The following is a 19,795-nucleotide window of genomic DNA, read 5'->3' as shown; positions in this document are numbered from 1 at the left end:
TGACATCAAGAATTGCAGCAACTGTAATCCATGAACACTATTTACACAGTGTTGGGATAGGTGAGGTGTCCTTCCAGAAAGAAGCAAGGATTCTAGTTCTTTGCACACACACACTACTGCCATAGGGGTGTTGCCGAGCATGGGAGCCAGACTTCTTGCTAGAACACTGACTAGGAACATGTAGCAAAACCTCGGAACAGGCTCATTGTAGTTGAGGAATACCAAATGTTATTGACCCTTTTTAATCCAGCAAGCTGTCTTTTGCTTGCTTTCAGCCCAGCCCGAGATAGCCCTTGTAGTTCAGTCATGGCCCTGGGATCTTGCTGGGACCACAGCTGTAGATAACATTTTTCCAGGATATTCACACGGAGTCATAACACAGTTGATGTCCAGACCTCGGTAGGTGAGGAGTACGCAAATGTATACGTAGGCAGGAATCCGACTTTGCAGCCTGGCATGAATTTACTTTTGTCCTCTTAGTAAGCTGATCTTATTCTGCTAACAGATGAGGTAATGAAATAAGATAGATCATAAAGGTGTAAAATAGTGTCCCTGGGCATCATTGGGCACTCAAAATAATTCCTTGAATCATTTAGAACAACACAAGAGAAAATTCCTAACAATATTTAATTGGCTATAAGGAACACCTAGTCTGGGGACCCAGTTTTGTACCGACTCCATGTAAAACTCCTATCTTCAGTTTTAAAGTTGTATTTGCAAAGAGACTTCTGATTCTTGGGGATGCCGTTACCGTCTCTGCCGATGTCCACAGAATGTATGGGTTTTCCACTCCGGGGAATGTATGGGTTTTCCACTCTGGGCTGCATTTCATGCCCGCTAAACTTCTAAGACAAAACCAGGAGGGCATCAGGAATGGTTCACCCTCTCACTGATTTTTTTCCCCTCTAGGTTACCCCTTGGCTGTGTTTTATCGGCGTTACCTTTTCTTCAAGGACACCTACCTCATCCATCTCTTCCACACCTTCACAGGCCTCTCAATTGCTTATTTTAACTTTGGTGAGTAAATTCAGCAGTGGCATCGCGATTGGCCAGAACCCAGGAAGGAGCAGACTTGAACAGAATTTCTCCAGAGAATCCGATGGATAGGGAAGTTATAATGGTGTGCTTGCTGAAAGAGGGTTCGTGTGTGCAGGAACAGCTTAATTCGCCTCTTCCGGACATTCCTCTCCCAGATGATATTTTGAGAGCGGCTACCTCGGCTGGACCCCATCATTTTCTCGCCGGCACTGTCCGCTCATCAGCAGCACCCCTTTAGCTCAAACATTCAGAAACTCAGTAACTCCCTGCCAGTCCCTTCTGTTGATACAATTCATTTCCTTCCTTCCCTTCCTTCAAAATATGAGTCTCTTTTTACTTTTTTTTTTTTTTTTTTTAAGATTTTATTTATTTCTTTGGCAGAGAGAAAGGTCACAAGTAGGCAGAAAGGCAGGCGGAGACAGGGGAAGCAGGGTCCCCGCTGAGCAAAGCGCCTGATTTGGGACACTGAGATCATGACCTGAGCCAAAGGCAGAGAGGCTTAACCCACTGAACCACCCAGGCGCCCCATGAGTCTCTTTTCAAAGAAAAAATCCTCACACCCAAGTTTCTTCTGTAAATTTTAAATTCTCCTTGTGTTTAGAAGTTTCAGGAAGGGTGGGAATGCAAAAAAAACAACCCCAACAACCACAACCTAAACTGCGCTCCCCTCTGCCTTGCAGGAAATCAGCTCTACCACTCCCTGCTCTGCATTGTGCTTCAGTTCCTCATCCTCCGACTAATGGGCCGCACAGTCACTGCCGTCCTCACTACCTACTGCTTCCAGATGGTAACCGCGCCACCCCCTGGGCAGGCTCTGATGGCGGGCTGCTCAGATCGCAGCTACAGCAGACAGCGATTTAGGGGAGCAGGGAGGTGACTGTAGTGCAGCATAAGTGAACTAGGAGATCCAGTTTCTAGTCCTTTCTCCCGGCATCACTTTAGCAGCCTGACTTCGGAGAGGTCACTTTTCACAGGCACCAAGTGTCTCATCTGCACACGGCAGGGCTGAGATGTTACCTGTGTCCAAGGAGGGACACCAGCTAACCCCCCTTTGCACAGGGCTGGGACACTGGGGTTCTTTGGTGCTGACCAGGCTTAGCCCAGCTGGCTGGCCATGAGGGGTGTCACTTAAAGGCAAGACAGGAATTCAGCTTGGAATGAGCCATGGACTCTAAGCTCTGAATTCTCCGTTCTGCCCTCATTTTGCCAAGAAGCCTTGAGCAAGTCTCTTCCCTCTGTGGGTTCAGTTTCTTTCATTTTTAGGTACATAAATAAGCCTTTAAGGAGGAGATCAGGATAAAGGAAAAATGAAAGAATACAGTGGGTTTCAGAGCAGGGAGAAAATAAACCCTAGCAGGAGCAGGTGGTAGAATTAAGTTCTTCCTTCACCATCCCCACTGCACCAGGCCTACCTTCTTGCCGGATATTATTACACAGCCACTGGCAACTACGATATCAAGTGGACAATGCCACATTGTGTCCTGACCTTGAAGCTGATTGGTGAGTGCTGGCTCACTGCCTTCCCCATTTACACCTAGGCTCCTCCCCCATCCCACCATAAACTTTCTTGCTCTGGGTGCCCTCTGGTCTGCTCCTGGCTACACTCAGTCCACAGGCCACATCCTCAGTGCCCTCCCTCTGCTCTACCCACACCTTCTCTCTCTGCTCAGGTTTGGCTGTTGACTACTTTGACGGAGGGAAGGATCAGGTAAGTACCCATTCCTCCGCAGAGAGGTTAAGGAATGTAACCAGAGGGAAGGAGAAAGGCTGTTGCTACCAAAAGACTGCACCCAGATGCCAGGAGCAGAGCCTCTCGCCCCTGCCCAGCCTGTGTGAGTTCTGTTCAGAGAGCACTGAGCAAGGATCAACAAACCTAATTTCCCCGGGCCCCGCTCATGCACAAAGTCCAGAGATCAGTGCCAGCCTGGCATTTGGAAAAACAGCAGTCAACTGTTGCTAAGTTACCCCTCATTTCCATGTGAAGTGGCTCCTCTTCCCCATACCATGCCCTCAAAGAGACGGCTGTCTGAAGAAGCCCGGTTTTGTGGGTTCAAGGGTGGGGAACACATAGACTGGCTCTTGAGGGGAGATGCAAGGCTATCCTGAACCATTCATTCTCTTCTTGGCATAGAATTCCTTGTCCTCTGAGCAACAGAAATATGCCATACGGGGTGTCCCTTCCCTGCTGGAAGTTGCTGGTTTCTCCTACTTCTATGGGGCCTTCTTGGTAGGACCCCAGTTCTCAATGAACCACTACATGAAGCTGGTGCAGGGACAGCTGACTGACACACCAGGGAAGATACCAAACAGGTAAATCCCCCTCTTGGTCCAGACCTCTGTATAGGTGTCTCACCTTATACAAAGCCACTTCTAGACGACTTCCAGAAGGCCAGCCCTGCCCGAGTTCTCCAGCGTGGCCCTGGCTCACAGGCCTGGGCCACAGCAGGCGCAGGACTGTTGAAATGGGTACTCTATTCCTGCTCGTTGTGGCCAGCAGGTCCTTTTCAGCTAACACTACTTCCAGCCATCCATTCTGACCCTCTAGTACAGACATAAAAATTCACTTTTATGCCACAGGATTTTGCCTGAGCAGCCATGTCCCTACCTTCAAAACCCATTTTCTCTGTTTTTTGGGGGGCAGGGATGTTAAATATATGAAAATATGTATATATGTATGTACACACACACACACGCACGCATACACATATCAGAATAGAAAATTGAAGTTACTGGGAAAATCCCTTTCCTGAGAAGTTGCCTGGCCTGTGGCTGAGCCTTGATTCAGCCAGGGTAGGAAGGAGCAGATTAAGAATCGGGCATTCTCCTGTCCTCCACCTTGGCCCTTCAGGCCCAGTGTAGCCAGAGAAGACCGGCGAGGCCATGCGGTCCCACAGGCTCACACACACTGCTCCCTTGTCACACTGCCCTACCCCGGGACTGGCGGGCTCCTGCGTTAACCATTCCTCAAAGCCAGCCACGTCGAGCTGCCTCTCCCTGACACGGACTGTTGGCTTGGCACCAAGAGCGCCTTGTCCCACACACTCTGAAACACTCCTCTGCGTGATTAAGGTCAGAGGGTGAAGGGACAAGGCTCTGCCCGCTGTGACCCTGCTTGTTCCTTTCCAGCACCATACCTGCTCTCAGGCGCCTGAGTCTGGGCCTTGTCTACCTAGTGGGCTACACTGTGCTTAGCCCCCACATCACAGAAGACTATCTCCTCACTGAAGACTATGAAGTGAGTGGTGACTGGTGCAGCAGCCGCATGGCCGCGTCCGAGTTAGAAATGAACTGGCAAGGATCCCTGTAGCTAGGCGAGAAGTGGGTAACACCATCGACAAATGCATGTTGGTTTTGCTCTTAGATCTGGGAGAGTTGGTGTGTCCATGCCAGCCGGGCCGGGACATGTTCATCAGCCAACACTGAACGACCTTCGCGGGCACAGGGCTGTGCCAGGTGCACGTTGAGCAGCCCCTCCCCTCCCTCGGGAGCAGCTCGTAGCTTGACGTATTGCAGCCAGGGACTCCTTGGAGCCTAGTAGCTTCCGGTCCTCTCCAGCCTGTTTTCTTCTCTTGATAGATTGGGGGCTTCTAGGGAATTCAAAAACCGAGGGAGGGGGAAGTGCTGGCTTTTGCTCCTGCCCAGCTGAAAGGCTTGCAGCAGCTCCCTACGCACTCTGGGTAGGTTTGTCTCTTAAATTAACATTGACCATGGATATCTAAAAAGTCCCTTAGTACTTGGTGTCCCAAATGCTCGGTACTTTAGAAAGTTAGGGAAGAGGCTGTTTCTGGGACTCTCCAAAGAGAAAGGCAAATGGATGTCCGCTGGGTTCCCTACGTCTTCCTCTTACTTAGCCTGTGCGAAGGGCCACCCAGCAGACTGCCAGGTGGATGCGTGGCAGTCAGCCACGCGTGCGGAGAGGAACGTTGAGGGAAGTTTGCCTTACCCGGGGAGCATCCCTAACGCGCGGCCGTTCTTCCTTCTCTCAAGAACCACCCTTTCTGGTTCCGCTGCATGTACATGCTGCTCTGGGGCAAGTTTGTGCTGAACAAATATGTCACCTGTTGGCTGGTCACAGTAAGTCACAAAATGAAAATGGGTCCTCATTCAACAATCGGGGGGGCGTTGTGGCAAGGAGCGTAGCTTGAACGCTCATGGAATTGCTCCTTTCCTCAGGAAGGAGTGTGCATTCTGACGGGGCTGGGCTTCAATGGCTTTGACGAACATGGGAAGGCACAGTGGGATGCCTGTGCCAACATGAAGGTGTGGCTTTTTGAAACAACCCCCCGCTTCACTGGCACCATCGCCTCGTTCAACATCAACACCAATGCCTGGGTGGCCCGGTAAGCCACTGACAGGGAGGTCTGGGCCCTAGCTCCTCCTCCCTCTGCTTTCCCAGATTTGAAGGTACAGATGTACTGTCCTCTTTTCCCATCTGGGTAGAAAACCTCCAGTCATCCTCACACCCACACACTCGTACATAGTTTTGTCCCCGCTCCCATCCCCCCAGAACCCATTCCTGTCATATCTGTAGGACAGGACACAAGCAAGACCCAGACATGCCTTGAGTTTTCTGTTTGTTTTTTAGAGAGGAAGAGAGGGAGGGTGGGGTGGGACAGAAAGAGAAGGAGAGAGAATTTTACACAGGCTCCATGCCCAGAGCAGAGCCCAACACGGGGCTCGATCTCATGGCCTCAGATCATGATCTGAGCCAAAATCAGGAGTCAGATGTTCAATCGACTGAGCCACCCAAGCACCCTAAGAAGTGCCTCGAGTTTTAATCCTACTTCTGCTACCCACTGGTTTTATGTTCCTCGTTGGCATTGTTAACTTGTCCCCAGTGCACCAGTGGGAGCCGCGCTGGAGCTGGTCTGTCCTGCGCACCCCTGTGCCCGAGGCATAAGTGTGCAGCTATTGACAGAGTGGCTTGTCCCGGCTCACCCGGCTAAGCTTGAGGCCTGTTTTCTGTCACCAAACTGAGCTGGAACTTCTCCTTTCATCTCTAAAGCTAATCCGATGGCACTGCCTCCCTTACTGGGGTGGCCCCAAGCAGGAGCCAGCCACCACCACTGCACACCTCGGGGCGCTAGGAAGCCAGAGGCAAGATGGCAGCGGTGCATAGACTGGTCTGAGGCTCATCCCCACCCACCCTTTTCTCTAGTTACTTCTTCAAACGACTCAAGTTCCTTGGAAATAAAGAACTATCCCAGGGACTCTCATTGCTCTTCTTGGCCCTCTGGCATGGACTACACTCAGGATACCTGGTCTGCTTCCAGATGGAATTCCTCATTGTTATTGTGGAGAGACAGGTAGGCCTGAAGGGTGGTGTATGAACGGGGACTATGAGAAGGGGCCAGACACTGATGACCTCTCCGCTCACTCCCCAGGCTGCCAGCCTCATTCAGGAGAGCCCAGCCCTGAGCAGGCTGTCTTCCATTACTGTCCTCCAACCCTTCTACTATTTGGTGCAGCAGACCATCCATTGGCTCTTCATGGGTTACTCAATGACTGCCTTCTGTCTCTTCACATGGGACAAATGGTTGAAGGTAAGTGAGGGCCTACTGGCAAGGACGGGGGAGGAGATGTCACTGAGAGCTCAGGCAGTAAAGGATAATCCCTGCCCTGTGTCTACCTCAGTGGCCTTTATCTCCTCCAGGTGTACAAATCCGTGTATTTTCTCGGCCACGTCTTCTTCTTGAGCCTACTCTTCATATTGCCTTATGTTCACAAAGCAATGGTGCCAAGGAAAGAAAAGTTAAAGAAAATGGGATAATCTGTTTCCCCGGTGAGTAAATACCGCAATGGCAAAGCTAAACTACCAAGTGACAGGACAGAGCACTAGATTGGGGCTAACAGGCAGGGAGTGTGGGACATCTGGAGTAAATCCCAAGGTAGCGTGGCTTCTCAGAAACACAGCGTGGGGCATGGACTCCTCGAACTTGGGCTTGCCAGATAGAAGCTGGAAGGGCTGTAGACCAGGCACTAGAAGGAGGGCCTCTGACCAGCCTGCCCATCAAGTCTCTTCTCTTGCAGGTGGCCTAGAGCGGGGCTGGTGCAGAGATGTTCCCTTTCCACAGCACTCCTGCGCCTCAGAGCACAGAACAGAGAAGCCAGGGGGTGGGAAGACTCGGTACTGCAGCCAGCCACGCCTCCACCTGGGGCCAGAGGGGAAGCTCTCGTGGGAGGAGCAGAGGGCCGTGTCTCCCCTCCAGGCTCCCCCATGCACGTTGCCTTATCTCTCCCCCTCTAGCCAGGATCTATTGTGTTTTTCTTCTGCCAATTTACTCTGATTGTATATGTGCTGTTACCACCAACCCCCCCCATGGGGGGGAGGGGAGGGTACCAGGCCCACCTGCTCCACTTTTTTCTACCTTGGAACTGTACCAGATAAAATCACTTCTCTTTGTTCAGTTTTTCACTGCTAGCCCTGCTGACTGCTTTCTTACTGACAGTTCTCTGCGCCCGCCCCCCATAGCTGAAGTAGGCAGGGCTGGCTCCTGGCCCTGCCTGGAACCTGGCTACAAACACTGTAACCTCACCTCTTTTCCTGAAGGCTGAGGAGAGTCGCCAGTTCACACCATTAGCTGCTGCTCATTTCAGAAACCCTCAAAGAACAGCCAGGTCTACAAGAACAGTATTTATAGGGTAAACAAATAGCAAATGTACAGCCTCCCGTCCCCAAGCCCCCACTGTCTCAGTGCAAGAAGTTCCCCTCTGAGCAGTGAGCTGAAAGCAGGGTGGAGGGATGGCCACAGTCTTTGTCCCAGAACAAGGCGCTACTGTCAGATGACCCCCCAGACTTCTTCAAAGGCTGTGGTGAGTTTTGCACAGGTGAGGGCTGCAGAAAGGGGGTAGTTGCTGATGGACACCATCTTCTCTGTATACTCCACATTGACCTAAAAGAGAGAAAGACTTCTGTGTGCTGGCTGTCACTCTCTTAATAGGGGAAGCCCTTCTTTGGGGCAGGAAAAACACAGCTGAGCTAGTATTTCGCAGAACTATTTAATACCAAATTTGTACAAAGGATAAAGAAGGTCCTGACTTGTCACTGTCAAAAATAATGCCAGTGGCCCTCAAAAGATATAGCCTAAGACAGGACAAGGAGACCCCACTGGTCTCCCAGCATTGTTCTCACCCTGTATTTCCCAAGATCATCAAAAAATGCCAGCTGTTCTTAGAATTCTATACGAAGCCTTAGCTCTATGAGGAATCCAAGAGTTGAGCCCGGATCTTACCTGGCCATGGGCAAAGGCCCCCACCACAAAAACAATAGGGTCGCTGCTGGGTACCAACTCTCGTACATCACTGACGACTGGGATGGAGAATGAAGTGCCAATCTTCATACATCCAACTGGAAAGTGATCTGATACTGGATTCTTAATTACCTAAAGAAAGAAGGGGGGAGGGGGAATCAGCCCCAGAAACAGTCTCAGAACCCCCAACCAGTGGGGACCAATACCTCACCTTCAAGAGCTTCTGGGGCCCATCAGCTGCTCGAACACTGAGTTTGTGTAAAAGCTGAACTGGGAGAGGGGAAAGAGAGTTCAGAGCTAGGTGGTGACCCCATTTCCTCTACCCAGAAATCTAACCAGAAAAACCCATAGTTAAGGTTGGCTCCCAATGTCCTTCACATCCACACCACGGTCCTAAAAATGTTCTGAACAAGCAGCTTTGAGCATAGGACTCGCTGGATGACAGTGAGTTCCAGCTCCCTTCTTCACTCAGCCAGGAACCCATGCACACCTGGGAAGGTAATCAAGAGCCCCTCCCTGTTCTGTGTCAGACGTGTTCCCCACTCCCCACCCCACTCTTAAAAAGTTCACATTTCATTTATCCCATGTCCCCTTCCTCCCTTCTTCACTAACGCAGGGTTCATTCCGAACATTAAGTCCTAAAGCTCTCACCCATAAGGCCACAAAAGCGGTCAAAGGTTCTGGGAATTCGAGTCTGGGGGTTCACTTCAATCAGCACGTTCTTCTGTGTGTGGATATAAACCTGTAGCAAGCCAGCTCGGTTCAGGGGACTGTCCATCAGCATCAGTAAACTCTGAGGGAGGCAGAAACTGAGGCTTAGTTCAGACTGAAGAGAAGCAGCAGCTGCTGGATCTTCTGCCCAGAGGTTCAGGGAGTTGCCAGCTCTGTCCCTGGAGTTACCTGGTGAGCTATGTCTGGTCTCACTTCCCCAGGGTCCCGTCCGTTCTTCAACAACACAGACTTGTGCTTGTCACAGTTGAGTAGCTCATATGTCTTCCCTACCTAAAGAACAGGGACCATGACAGAAAGTAACATAACCTTCTTTTACCTAGACTAGTGGTTCTCAAAGTGTGGTCCCCAAATCAGCATCCTCATAATCACCATCTAGGAACTTGTTAGACAGTCAAATTCTCAGGTCTGTTCCAGATCTCCTGAATCAGAAACTCTGGAGATGGAACCCATCAAGCCCTTCCAGGGGTTACTATGTGGCCACTGACCCTTTCTCCCCTCCCACCATAACTGTTCTTAGAGGGAAAAGGAAAGAAGGACATAGCCTGTGGTTTGACATGCTCTAAACTTCTGCACAACAAAGGAAACCAACAAAGCAACCTTGGGAATGGGAGGAGGTATTTGCAAATGACCTATCTGATAAGGGGTGAATATCCAAAATCTATTAAGAGCTTGCCTAACTCAGCACCAAAAAACAAGCAATCCGATTCAAAAATAAGCAGAGAACCTGAACGGGCATTTTTCCAAAGACCTATAGATGGACCATAGACACATGACACATAGACACACTCTTCAGGGAAAGGCAAATCAAAACCACAATACCAGAATGGCTAGTATCAAAGGCGAGAACTCAGTGTTGGTAAGGATGTGGAGAAAAGGGAGCCCTGGTGCACTATTGGTGGGAATGTAAATTGGTGCAGCCATTGTGAAAAAAACAGTATGGAATTCCTCAAAAATTTAAATATACAAGTATCATACAATCCTGTAGTTCCACTACCGTAGTTACCCAAAGAAAATGAAAATAGTAATTTGAAAAGATCTATGCAGCCCTGTATGTTTATTTCAGTGTTCTATTTACAATAGCCAAAATTAGGAAGTAACTCAAGTCTCCCTTAATAGATGAATGGATAAAGATGTATACTGAGGGGCACCTGGGTGGCTCAGTCAAGCGTCCAACTCTTCATTTTGGCCCCAGTCATGATTCCCTCTTCCTCTGCCCCTCCCGTCTCACCAGGTACCTGTGCACTCTTTCAAAAACGAAAAAAGTATATTGAAGAACAGTGGTTTTATATAAAACCACATGTTCCACATGAAACCACATGTTCCTCAAGTATCAAGCACAAAGCCAGAAATAATCCTGGAATAACAGGGGCATGAGTGAAGGTGGGATGTTATCCTGGGAACTCTTGTGTACACTAGAAAAGTCAGCAGCTAAAAGTGCAAAACTAAAGATCCGGTCTGATCTATAGCAGCTAAAAGAAATAATTGCAAATTGCAATTTGGAGTCAAGGAGTGTTAAAACAGTCGATAAAAAGTCTTAAAAACATACCATTAAATAGAAATGCCAGATTTGAAAGGCTATATTTTCTGTGCATCAACAGAACATTGGTATATGTCCGGGAACAACTTCAGATATGTAACTAACTAACTGAAATGACAAAAACGTCAGAGTAAACACAGGAAAAGAACAAAGGACCAAGAACCACCTCCATGGGACAATCTTAGTTACCAAAGAAGAAGCACCTCTTGAATAGAATAACCCAGTTTCTACCCAGTAGTTATAACTAGGGGTTTTATTCTTTTTTTTTTTCAAGATTTTATTTATTTATTTGACAGACAGAGATCACAAGTAGGCAGAGAGGCAGGCAGAGAGAGAGGAGGAAGCAGGCTCCCTGCTGAGCAGAGAGCCCGATGCGGGGCTTGATCCCAGGACCCCGAGATCATGACCTGAGCCGAAGGCAGCGGCTTAACCACTGAGCCACCCAGGCGCCCCGGGTTTTGTTCTTTTAATGAGAAAACGGTACATGTAGTAACCATGGTAGGCAATGGTTTATGAAACTTCTGGTATCTTACAGTTGCTTGTGTGTACCCGCTCACAATGTAATTTTTTAAATTGTGGTTTGTGGTTAATAAGCCTGAAAACCACTAACTAGAGTAATCAGAGAATGAACATATGTATATTCATTTCCTATAACAGGTACTGGAGATATAAGCTTTTTTTAAAAAGGTTTTATTTATTTATTTGACAGAGATCATAAGTAGGCAGAGGCAGGAAGAGGGAGAGGGGAAAGCAGGCTCCTTCCTGAGCAGAAAGCCCGACATGGAGCTTGATCCCAGGACCCTGAGACCATGACCTGAACTGAAGGCAGGCAGTGAGCTTAACCCACTAAGCCATTCAGGTGCCCCGCGATATAAGAATTTTTAAAACCTTATTCCCTGCCCTAATGGATCCTTCTAGTAGAAGAGACATGAAACGACAACCAAATTTTGATGAATATTATAAAAGAAAAGTGAACCACTGGGTTCATTAAAGAATTAAAACAGGAAGGCCGGAGGTGCCTGGGTGGCTCAGTGGGTAAAGCCTCTGCCTTTGGCTCAGGTGATGATCTCAAGGTCCTGGGATCAAGCCCTGCATCGGGCTCTCTGCTCAGCAGGGAGCCTGCTTCCCTCTCACTCTGCCTCTCTGCCTACTTGTGATCTCTCTCTCTGTGTGTGTCTCTCTCTCTGTGTCAAATTAATTAATTAATTAATTAAATCTTTTTAAAAATATAAAATGAAGAAATAAAACAGGAAGGCCTGATTTATACCAGGAAGGGAGTCACTTCTATGAAGAAATAATATTGAAACTAGTAATTGAAGAATGAACAGCAAAATTAGACTCAATAATTGTTAAATGAATGAACATTAAGAATTAATGAAGCGGGGCGCCTGGGTGGCTCAGTGGGTTAAAGCCTCTGCTTTCGGCTCAGGTCATGATTCCAGGGTCCTGGGATCGAGCCCCGCATCGGGCTCTCTGCTCCGCGAGAAGCCTGCTTCCTCCTCTCTCTGCCTGCCTCTCTGCTTACCTGTGATTTCTCTCTGTCAAATAAATAAATAAAATCTTTAAAAAAAAAAAAAAAAAGAATTAATGAAGCAAAGAACTGAGTAAAGGGGGCTTCCGTTAAGAGAACATTATGTGGGGGCGCCTGGGTGGCTCAGTGGTTTAAGCCGCTGCCTTCGGTTCAGGTCATGATCTCAGGGTCCTGGGATCGAGTCCCACATCGGGCTCTCTGCTCAGCAGGGAGCCTGCTTCCCTTTCTCTCTCTGCCTGCCTCTCCATCTACTTGTGATTTCTCTCTGTCAAATAAATAAATAAAATCTTTAAAAAAAAAAAAAAAAGAACATTATGTGTAATGGCCTTAAGATATCAGAGAACTTCGTGCTTCCACAGAGTTTAACAAAGGCCAGTGAGTCTCAAATATAAGGAACAAAATGGGAGAGAAGAGGCCCAGCTAGGCTAGCACAACAAGGTAGCAGCACAAGGGAAGGAAAAGAGAACAGTACAGATGTCAGCTAGCTGTGAATTCAGTCACCCCCGGAATACCGTTAATGACAATTTGACCAAATTCTTCAAGCATGCTGTAAGAATTTTAATTTGGCTATGACCTTTTCAACTTCTTTTTTTTTTTTTTTTTTTTGACTGTATAAGTGAGGCATGGGAGGGGTTGGGACACAGGGAGAGGGAGAGAGAGAATCTTAAGCAGGCTCCATGCTCAGTGTGGAGCGAGATGCATTTTATGACCCTGAGATCATGACCCAAGCAAAAATCAGAGTCAGATGCTTACCAACTTGATAAAGAACCTAGAATCGATAACAATAGTAGTAATTCCAAGTGACAGACATTATTCTAAACTCTTTACTGATACTATCTCCTTTCATCCCCTCAACAACCCAGTAAGGTGGATACTATCATCCCCACTGAACATATGAAGAAACAAGAGCCCCTTGTGTTTACATGACACCCAGAATTAATGGGCTGGAAATACAACAAGCAATTAAGTGAGGGATGAATATCAGATCCTATAATTAGAAACATCATTACCTAAGAAAAATGGGGGGGGCAGGCTTTCTAGACTGGAAGCTTAGTATAGTAAAAGTGGTTGAAGTAAAGATGGAAAAGAATCACAGCATACATTACTATCAAAATAATACTTCCAGGGGCGCCTGGGTGGCTCAGTGGGTTAAAGCCTCTGCCTTCGGTTCAAGTCATGGTCTCAGGCTCCTGGGATTGAGCACCACATCAGGCTCTCTGCTCGGCAGGGAGCCTGCTTCCTCCTCTCTCTGCCTGCCTCTCCACCTACTTGTGATCTCTGTCTGTCAAACAAATTAAATCTTTAAAAAAAAAAAAGATGGGAAAGGCCAATAAAAATAAATTTAAAAATAGTAATACATCCAAAGCACTCTCAAAGTATTAACCCCCACCTTATAAACTGAGGACAATCGTTTTCTGAATCAAGATCACACGCTTAAGTATAAAAAAACAAGATTAAGGATTGCCTGGGTGGCTTCAGTGGGTTAAAGCCTCTGCCTTTGGCTCCAGTCGTGATCCCGGGGTCCTCATTGGGCTCTCTGTTCAGCGGGGAGCTTGCTTCCCTCCCTCTCTCTCTGCCTCCCTCTCTGCCTGCTTGTGATCTCTGTCAAATAAATAAATAAAATCTTTTTAAAAAAATAACAAGATTAAAACCAAAGTATGACTTATAAACCAGGGCTATTTTTTCTAGGCTTACTCACTGGACAAGTTTAGATCTAAAGGGTAAGAGAAATCAAGAGACTGAGAACACTGCACTTTTAAGATATGGAATTGCTGATTTATTCAGGAAACGGCCGCGTGACGGTTAAAAACAAAAAAAGACTTAAAAGATAATATGACCCAGTGTTTCCAAGTGGATAGTAAATCTAAAGGAGGGTGGCCAACAATCACATGTAAACGAAATAAAACACAAAGTCCTGACAAGCAAAAGGGTTGAGCGAACTGAGCCGCACCAACTACTTTTCTCCTTTGTTTAATAGCTTGTCTTAAGATATGGGACGACCCGATGGACAAATCTCCTCTCCCCTCCCCTTAGATGACTTTATCACAGAATCCTAGTAAATCAATAGGCAGCCAGACGGGACAGCTGCGGTGGGATTCAAGAAGGATGGAATTAGAGTGATGCCAAGCCAGGATCTTAAACCAAGAGACAGTAAACTACGCCACTCTTCCTCCAAGACGATGTTTCACCCTGCCTCCCCATCCACTTTGACGCTCAACCCTCGGGGTCCCATCCTATCGATCTACTTCTCCACTTCCTTGTCCCAAATTACCTTGACCGTCTCCAGACTGGCCCCTTCCAGCACCACAATAAGCCTTCGTCCTCCGATCTTGTTTCCCGCCCCGAGTCGGGGCCGCTTGGGAGCCACAGCATCCCAGCCCTCTTCCTGCTCCCCACCGCGCCGTTCACGAGGTTGGAATCTGCCATTGGGCGCAGCCATCTTGCCACCGGACCGGAAATTGCGCTAAGGTCCTTAAATTAAACCTCCGGCTGGTCCTAATCTTAAACTTTCTTCCTGCTGCCATTTTGAAAGTGGGCACTCCGAAATGGCAACAGCTAGCAGCTTCGCGCTACTGAAGCTTCTTCGCTTCCTCTGGAAGGGCAGAGTTCCAGAAGGGGGCGGGAACTTCCGAATACGTAATTCCTGTGCGCGAAGTTCGGGTCCGCTGTGGGCGATGGGGCGGGTTTAGACGCTAGCGCATTTCCGGTGCCCTTTCTCCCGCGAGCACCTTGCGCCCCGGACCCTCGTGTGAAGGGTGTGATCTCTGAACTGGAGTGGGGTCGAGGTGGGCCGGCACGGGCTTCTGACCTGTGGTGTCGCTGGCCTCAGGATCGGACATGGCCCAGAACTTGAAGGACTTAGCGGGACGGCTGCCCTCTGGGCCCCGGGGTATGGGCACGGCGCTGAAGCTGCTGCTGGGGGCCGGCGCTGTGGCCTACGGCGTCCGCGAATCCGTGTTCACCGGTGAGCAACCTCTACCAGCTCTCCGGATTCTTCTCGACCCCCCCAGATTCCCTGTACGGTCCCGCCGGGGCCCCGCGCACACCCACTCCCTTTTCCCGCCCCACCAGAGGCTAGTACATATTTTCAGCAGCGTTTTAGCCTGATCCCAACCCCTCTCCTCACAGTGGAAGGCGGACACAGAGCCATATTCTTTAATCGGATCGGTGGCGTGCAGCAGGACACCATACTGGCCGAGGGCCTTCACTTCAGGTAATGGCGGGCCCAGCGGACTGACCCTGACCCTTCACCCTTGAAAGCCAACCCACCAGTGGCTGCAGTAGGACTTCAAAGAACTCCGCGCTGCCCTTTATTTCTCCTGGACATTGGGAGCTCCCCCAAACTCCTCTTCTCCAGAGGAGGAAAAGAATTTCTCCTTGTCCGTGATTATTAAGAGGTGGAACAGGCCAAGAAACACGTGGGGAGGAAATACCAGGCAAAACTAATGGAACTGCAGGCTCCTAATACCTGTTCCTGTTCCCTCCCCTGTAGGATCCCCTGGTTCCAGTACCCCATCATCTATGACATTCGGGCCAGACCCCGAAAAATTTCCTCCCCTACAGGTTCCAAAGGTAGGTCTGGTCATTTGGTAGTCCGTAGCAGATGTCTACATACAGTAAGCAAGGGAGCCTGGCAGGAGATCCAGGGGCAAGAGGATAGTGTCACATCTCTTGGGCCTTGGTTTCCAAATCTGTAAAAAAGAATTGTAATAAAAGTACCTGCTTCTGGTTAAAGCAATACTTTTTTTTTTTAAAGATTTTATTTATTAATTTGACAGAGAGAAATCACAAGTAGACGGAGAGGCAGCCAGAGAGAGAGAGAGGGAAGCAGGCTCTCTGCTGAGCAGAAAGCCCGATGCGGGACTCGATCCCAGGACTCTGAGATCATGACCTGAGCCGAAGGCAGCAGCTTAACCCACTGAGCCACCCAGGCGCCCCAAAGCAATACTTTTTTTTTTTTAAGTTTTTATTTATTTATTTGACAGCACAAGTAGGCAGAGAGGAGGCAGAAGGGAGAGGGAGGAGCAGGGAACCCAATGCAGGGCTCAGTCCCAAGACTCTGGGATGGTGACCTGAGTTAAAGGCAGCCACTTAACCAACTGAGCTATCCAGGCACCCCCAGAGCAGTACTTTCTTGACACACTGTGTGTTCACCCATACCTATCAACTGTCGCCCCGCTAATGTAAGTTCAGTGACAGCACTGTTTGTCCTTTCTTTTTTTTTTTTTTTTTTTGTTTTTTTTGTTTGTCCTTTCTTATTCACTGGCTAGATCAAAGCCTTAGTGTAAGCCTTGTCTTCTTTAACTGCTTGATTGATTCTGTCCACTATTGCCCCCTGTCCTGGGCAGACTTGGTCCCACTTTTCACTGGAGCACCTGTTCCCTTCTATACTATCCGTAGAAGCTGTGTCTTTGAGATTCCCCAGTCCCTTTTCTCACACACAGGCATGTACACACTAATTCAAGTAGCTCACCTGTGCTGTACTGTTTTTAGTGCACATGGCTTAACATTCCCTGAATCCTCGGCCCTGGGGATAAAGAATTCATAAAACACAATCCTTATCTTCAAGTCCATATAGTCTCATAAAGAAGGCAGGTGATTACCATGCAGTGTAAGAGAGCCTACAGTAGAGGTTGAACACAGGACAGAAGCAAAAATGAGAGGTCGGCTCTACTGGTTGGAGAGCTGGTGAGTCGACAGCACTTTACAGTGGAAGAGGCTACATTTGGCCTGTCACCTTGCACAGCGCTGCACCCTGTGTAGAGAGCGGCATGTGGAGGAGAAAACGCTTGGAGAATGGTGGTTGGCTAAAAGGCCAGGTGAGGACCCTGGAGCCTTGGCCAGCTTCTGCTGACCTCTCTCTCAGATTTGCAGATGGTAAACATCTCCTTGCGAGTGCTGTCTCGACCGAATGCCATGGAGCTTCCCAGCATGTATCAGCGCCTAGGGCTAGACTACGAGGAGCGAGTGCTGCCTTCCATCGTCAACGAGGTGCTGAAGAGTGTGGTGGCCAAGTTCAATGCGTCACAGTTGATTACCCAGCGGGCCCAGGTCTGAGCTGTCACCATATACGTGGCTTCCCACCTTCCCTCCTAGACCTGAAGCAGTGCATATTGGGAAGAGCAGCTTGTTGGAAAAGGATCACGACCCTAGATCCCTTTTCACCTCAGAGCTGCAGTGATGGCCACTGTGGGAAACAGGGCAAGTCAGGATGGGTGCTCAGGCAGTAGGAAGCATGGTGTTTTCTCACACTAGCAAGGTCTAGAGGTACATAGGTTGGGGAGAGTGGGAAATGAGTCACTGTGACCTACTAGAAAGATTGGACCAAATCCCTTCCAACTCAGGTGTTCTAGTTGAAGAACCAAGAAAGGATTGTTTTCTGCCATTTTCTGGAGCTGTGATAATCAGACGATCACAGCAGTCGCCCTCTTTTCCAGTTCTCCAGTCTCTTCATATCACCCCTCCATGACCCCCAGGTATCCTTGTTGATCCGGCGGGAGCTTACAGAGAGAGCCAAGGACTTCAGCCTCATCCTGGATGACGTGGCCATCACAGAGCTGAGCTTCAGCCGAGAGTACACGGCTGCTGTGGAAGCCAAACAAGTGGGTGAGTTACAGGAGGACTTGAGCCAGGGCTTCTGCAAATGCAGGAGGCAGAACGGGGTCCCTGAGACCTCACATCTGTGACACCACCCCCCACTTTCTCCCAACACAGCTCAGCAGGAGGCCCAGCGAGCCCAGTTTTTGGTAGAAAAAGCAAAACAGGAGCAGCGGCAGAAGATCGTGCAGGCGGAGGGTGAGGCTGAGGCCGCCAGAATGATATCCTGCTGCAGAGAGAGGTCTCTGCCCAGTCCCTGGAGCGTGATGCTTCCCCCTTCTCCCTCCTGGGCCGGCTGATGACACTAAGGCGAATGCGACTCCGTGCTGTCTGGTCTTGGCTCCCTGGGGGTGGGAGGTTTGGAATGGGATCTGAAATCTTAGTGGGGTGCCCGAGGCCTGGCTCCTCACTGTAAGGCAGATCAATAGCACTGCCGGCCTTGCCTTCATTTCTGCTGCTGCCTCCAGTTTCTGGCAGCTGCCTACAGGGGGGCCTACAGGTGGGGACCGGGTGGGACCAGGCACGAGGTATCTGAGCGCAACCTTGGATCTGACAGCCCGGTGAAGGGCTGCAGTATTAAGACTGGCCCCAGGGGGCTGCGACTGGACTTTGTGTGAACCCTTAACCCCAACCTGCTCACCTGGGAGAAGCCCTGAGTAAGAACCCTGGCTATATCAAACTGCGCAAGATCCGAGCAGCCCAGAACATCTCCAAAACGGTGAGTCTGGGAGCACCGCGTTCCCCGAAAGGCAGCTGTGAGTCCAGAATCGTTTTAAGTGAAAACACGTTGGGAGTGAGGGGATTAGAATCTTGCTCATTGGGGTTTCAACTCAAACTGGCTTCTCCAACACACTTCCTCCATCACCCATGATTCCTGTGGGCTTCCTGGCCTTTTTCTGCCTCTGTTATGGTGCTGATAGATCATAGTCGGCTCGCTGCTCTGGATCTTTGCGAGCAGAAACCAGGCTGTCGCTCGTTGCTGTAGCCGTGTTCCTAACCCACGTGTATTCGATCAGTGGTTCTTCAATTGCAAGGTTGGGGTCCAGGTGTGAATACTAGCCATCTAGTATTTTATTTAGCATCTAGTTTTTTATTTCCGGACCTACAGATTGCCACATCACAGAACCGTATCTATCTCACTGCGGACAATCTCGTCCTGAACCTCCAGGATGAAAGTTTCACCCGGTAAGACATGGGACTGATACAGTGGGGTGTCACAGAGCATGGGACCAGAGTCTGGTTGCTTGAAAGACCCCCTCTGAGCCAAAGTTACAAATGTGGGTGGTTGACAGTCCCTAGCTTGACTCTCCTAAGATTGGGTTTTATGGGATCAAATAGGATTATTCTTGTCAAAAGCATTCGAGCTGTGACGTTTGGTCCTGATAAGTAGTGAAAGACGATACCCCATACTCTATTCAGAAGCCCTAAAATTGCTGCTTAAGGGCGTGGAAGGATGCTAGAGAGGAGAGGTGGGAAGTGGTGATGGCCAAGGGAACCATTCCTGGCTTCCACCCATTTGTCTTTTTCTCTTGGGAGCAAAGGAGATTTAGAGCAGGTGGGGTCTGAAACTGTCAAATCACCGGTGCGTTTCTTTTCTCTTTTGTTTCCCCATCGTCTGGTGACCTGGTATCCACAGGGGCAGGTAAGGTGTTGACACCTCCTTGTTTCTCTGGGGTCTTTTAGCTCCTCTTTCCCCACTGCATCACACACGCCCCCTCAGGGAGGAGGGAGTGGCCAGAGGTGCTCAGCCTCTCACATTTATGTTCTCTAATCGTGTTGTCTGTCTGTCCCATTTCCACAGTGACAGCCTCATCAAGGGTAAGAAATGAGCTTGGTAACCAGGAACTCCACTCCCGGAGAAGAAGTGGATCTGGTTCCTCCCCTGGTTTTCTAGGAGCCAGCTTGGGGTCCAGCACATCCCCCATCCCACCCCCAGTATCACGTGATGGTCCCTCCTGCATCTGTCCTCCCAACCCTTCTTGGATGAACAAAGCCTGACCAGTTTTTGGAGCAGTGATACTGCTCCTCCCTGTGTTGGCTGGAGGTGTTGGGACGGTGTGATTTCGGAGTGATTGCCTACAGTGTTGGTTCCTCCCTCCAGGTCGGGAG

General features: G+C 49.2%; 3 protein-coding genes and 1 non-coding gene across 5 annotated transcripts in view; 3 read left to right on the top strand and 1 right to left on the bottom strand.

Annotated features, from left to right (window-relative positions):
- The window catches only part of LPCAT3 (lysophosphatidylcholine acyltransferase 3), a 39,546-nt gene extending 32,093 nt beyond the window's left edge, over window positions 1-7,453 (top strand). Inside the window, exons 2-13 of the mRNA XM_059184682.1 lie at window positions 910-1,017; window positions 1,719-1,825; window positions 2,445-2,538; window positions 2,709-2,746; window positions 3,170-3,348; window positions 4,165-4,273; window positions 5,026-5,112; window positions 5,212-5,378; window positions 6,197-6,344; window positions 6,423-6,581; window positions 6,692-6,820; window positions 7,069-7,453. Coding sequence (XP_059040665.1) covers window positions 910-1,017; window positions 1,719-1,825; window positions 2,445-2,538; window positions 2,709-2,746; window positions 3,170-3,348; window positions 4,165-4,273; window positions 5,026-5,112; window positions 5,212-5,378; window positions 6,197-6,344; window positions 6,423-6,581; window positions 6,692-6,808 — 1,313 coding nt within the window. The 3' untranslated portion in view covers window positions 6,809-6,820; window positions 7,069-7,453. The remainder of the gene's footprint in view (window positions 1-909; window positions 1,018-1,718; window positions 1,826-2,444; window positions 2,539-2,708; window positions 2,747-3,169; window positions 3,349-4,164; window positions 4,274-5,025; window positions 5,113-5,211; window positions 5,379-6,196; window positions 6,345-6,422; window positions 6,582-6,691; window positions 6,821-7,068) is intronic.
- A 206-nt stretch (window positions 7,454-7,659) lies between these two features.
- On the bottom strand, window positions 7,660-14,673 carry EMG1 (EMG1 N1-specific pseudouridine methyltransferase). Its single transcript, XM_059184686.1, has 6 exons — window positions 14,361-14,673; window positions 9,189-9,290; window positions 8,940-9,081; window positions 8,500-8,558; window positions 8,271-8,420; window positions 7,660-7,931 (listed from the first exon to the last, which is right to left on the bottom strand). Exons 1-6 carry the CDS (start codon window positions 14,526-14,528, stop codon window positions 7,818-7,820), a joined length of 735 nt encoding a protein of 244 aa, XP_059040669.1. The 5' UTR covers window positions 14,529-14,673; the 3' UTR covers window positions 7,660-7,817.
- Window positions 14,674-14,782: 109 nt separating this feature from the next.
- Window positions 14,783-18,936, top strand: PHB2 (prohibitin 2). 2 transcript variants are annotated; one of them, XM_059184684.1, is made up of 8 exons: window positions 14,783-15,053; window positions 15,218-15,302; window positions 15,582-15,661; window positions 16,956-17,080; window positions 17,566-17,695; window positions 17,804-17,907; window positions 18,327-18,404; window positions 18,795-18,936. In XM_059184684.1, exons 1-8 carry the CDS (start codon window positions 14,927-14,929, stop codon window positions 18,873-18,875), a joined length of 810 nt encoding a protein of 269 aa, XP_059040667.1. In that variant the 5' UTR covers window positions 14,783-14,926; the 3' UTR covers window positions 18,876-18,936. The 2 variants fall into 2 exon arrangements, with proteins under 2 accessions (XP_059040667.1, XP_059040666.1); XM_059184683.1 differs by having other exon boundaries at window positions 16,956-17,140.
- On the top strand, window positions 17,978-18,241 carry LOC131840089 (small nucleolar RNA U89). Its single transcript, XR_009357199.1, has one exon. It is a non-coding gene; the product is annotated as a small nucleolar RNA U89 (small nucleolar RNA).
- Window positions 18,937-19,795: the final 859 nt, after the last annotated feature.

This window comes from Mustela lutreola, chromosome 8, assembly GCF_030435805.1.
Source record: "Mustela lutreola isolate mMusLut2 chromosome 8, mMusLut2.pri, whole genome shotgun sequence".
Classification (NCBI taxonomy): Eukaryota; Metazoa; Chordata; class Mammalia; order Carnivora; family Mustelidae; genus Mustela; species Mustela lutreola.
Note: the sequence above shows the minus strand (reverse complement) of the source record. Positions and strands in the feature narration are given on the sequence as shown.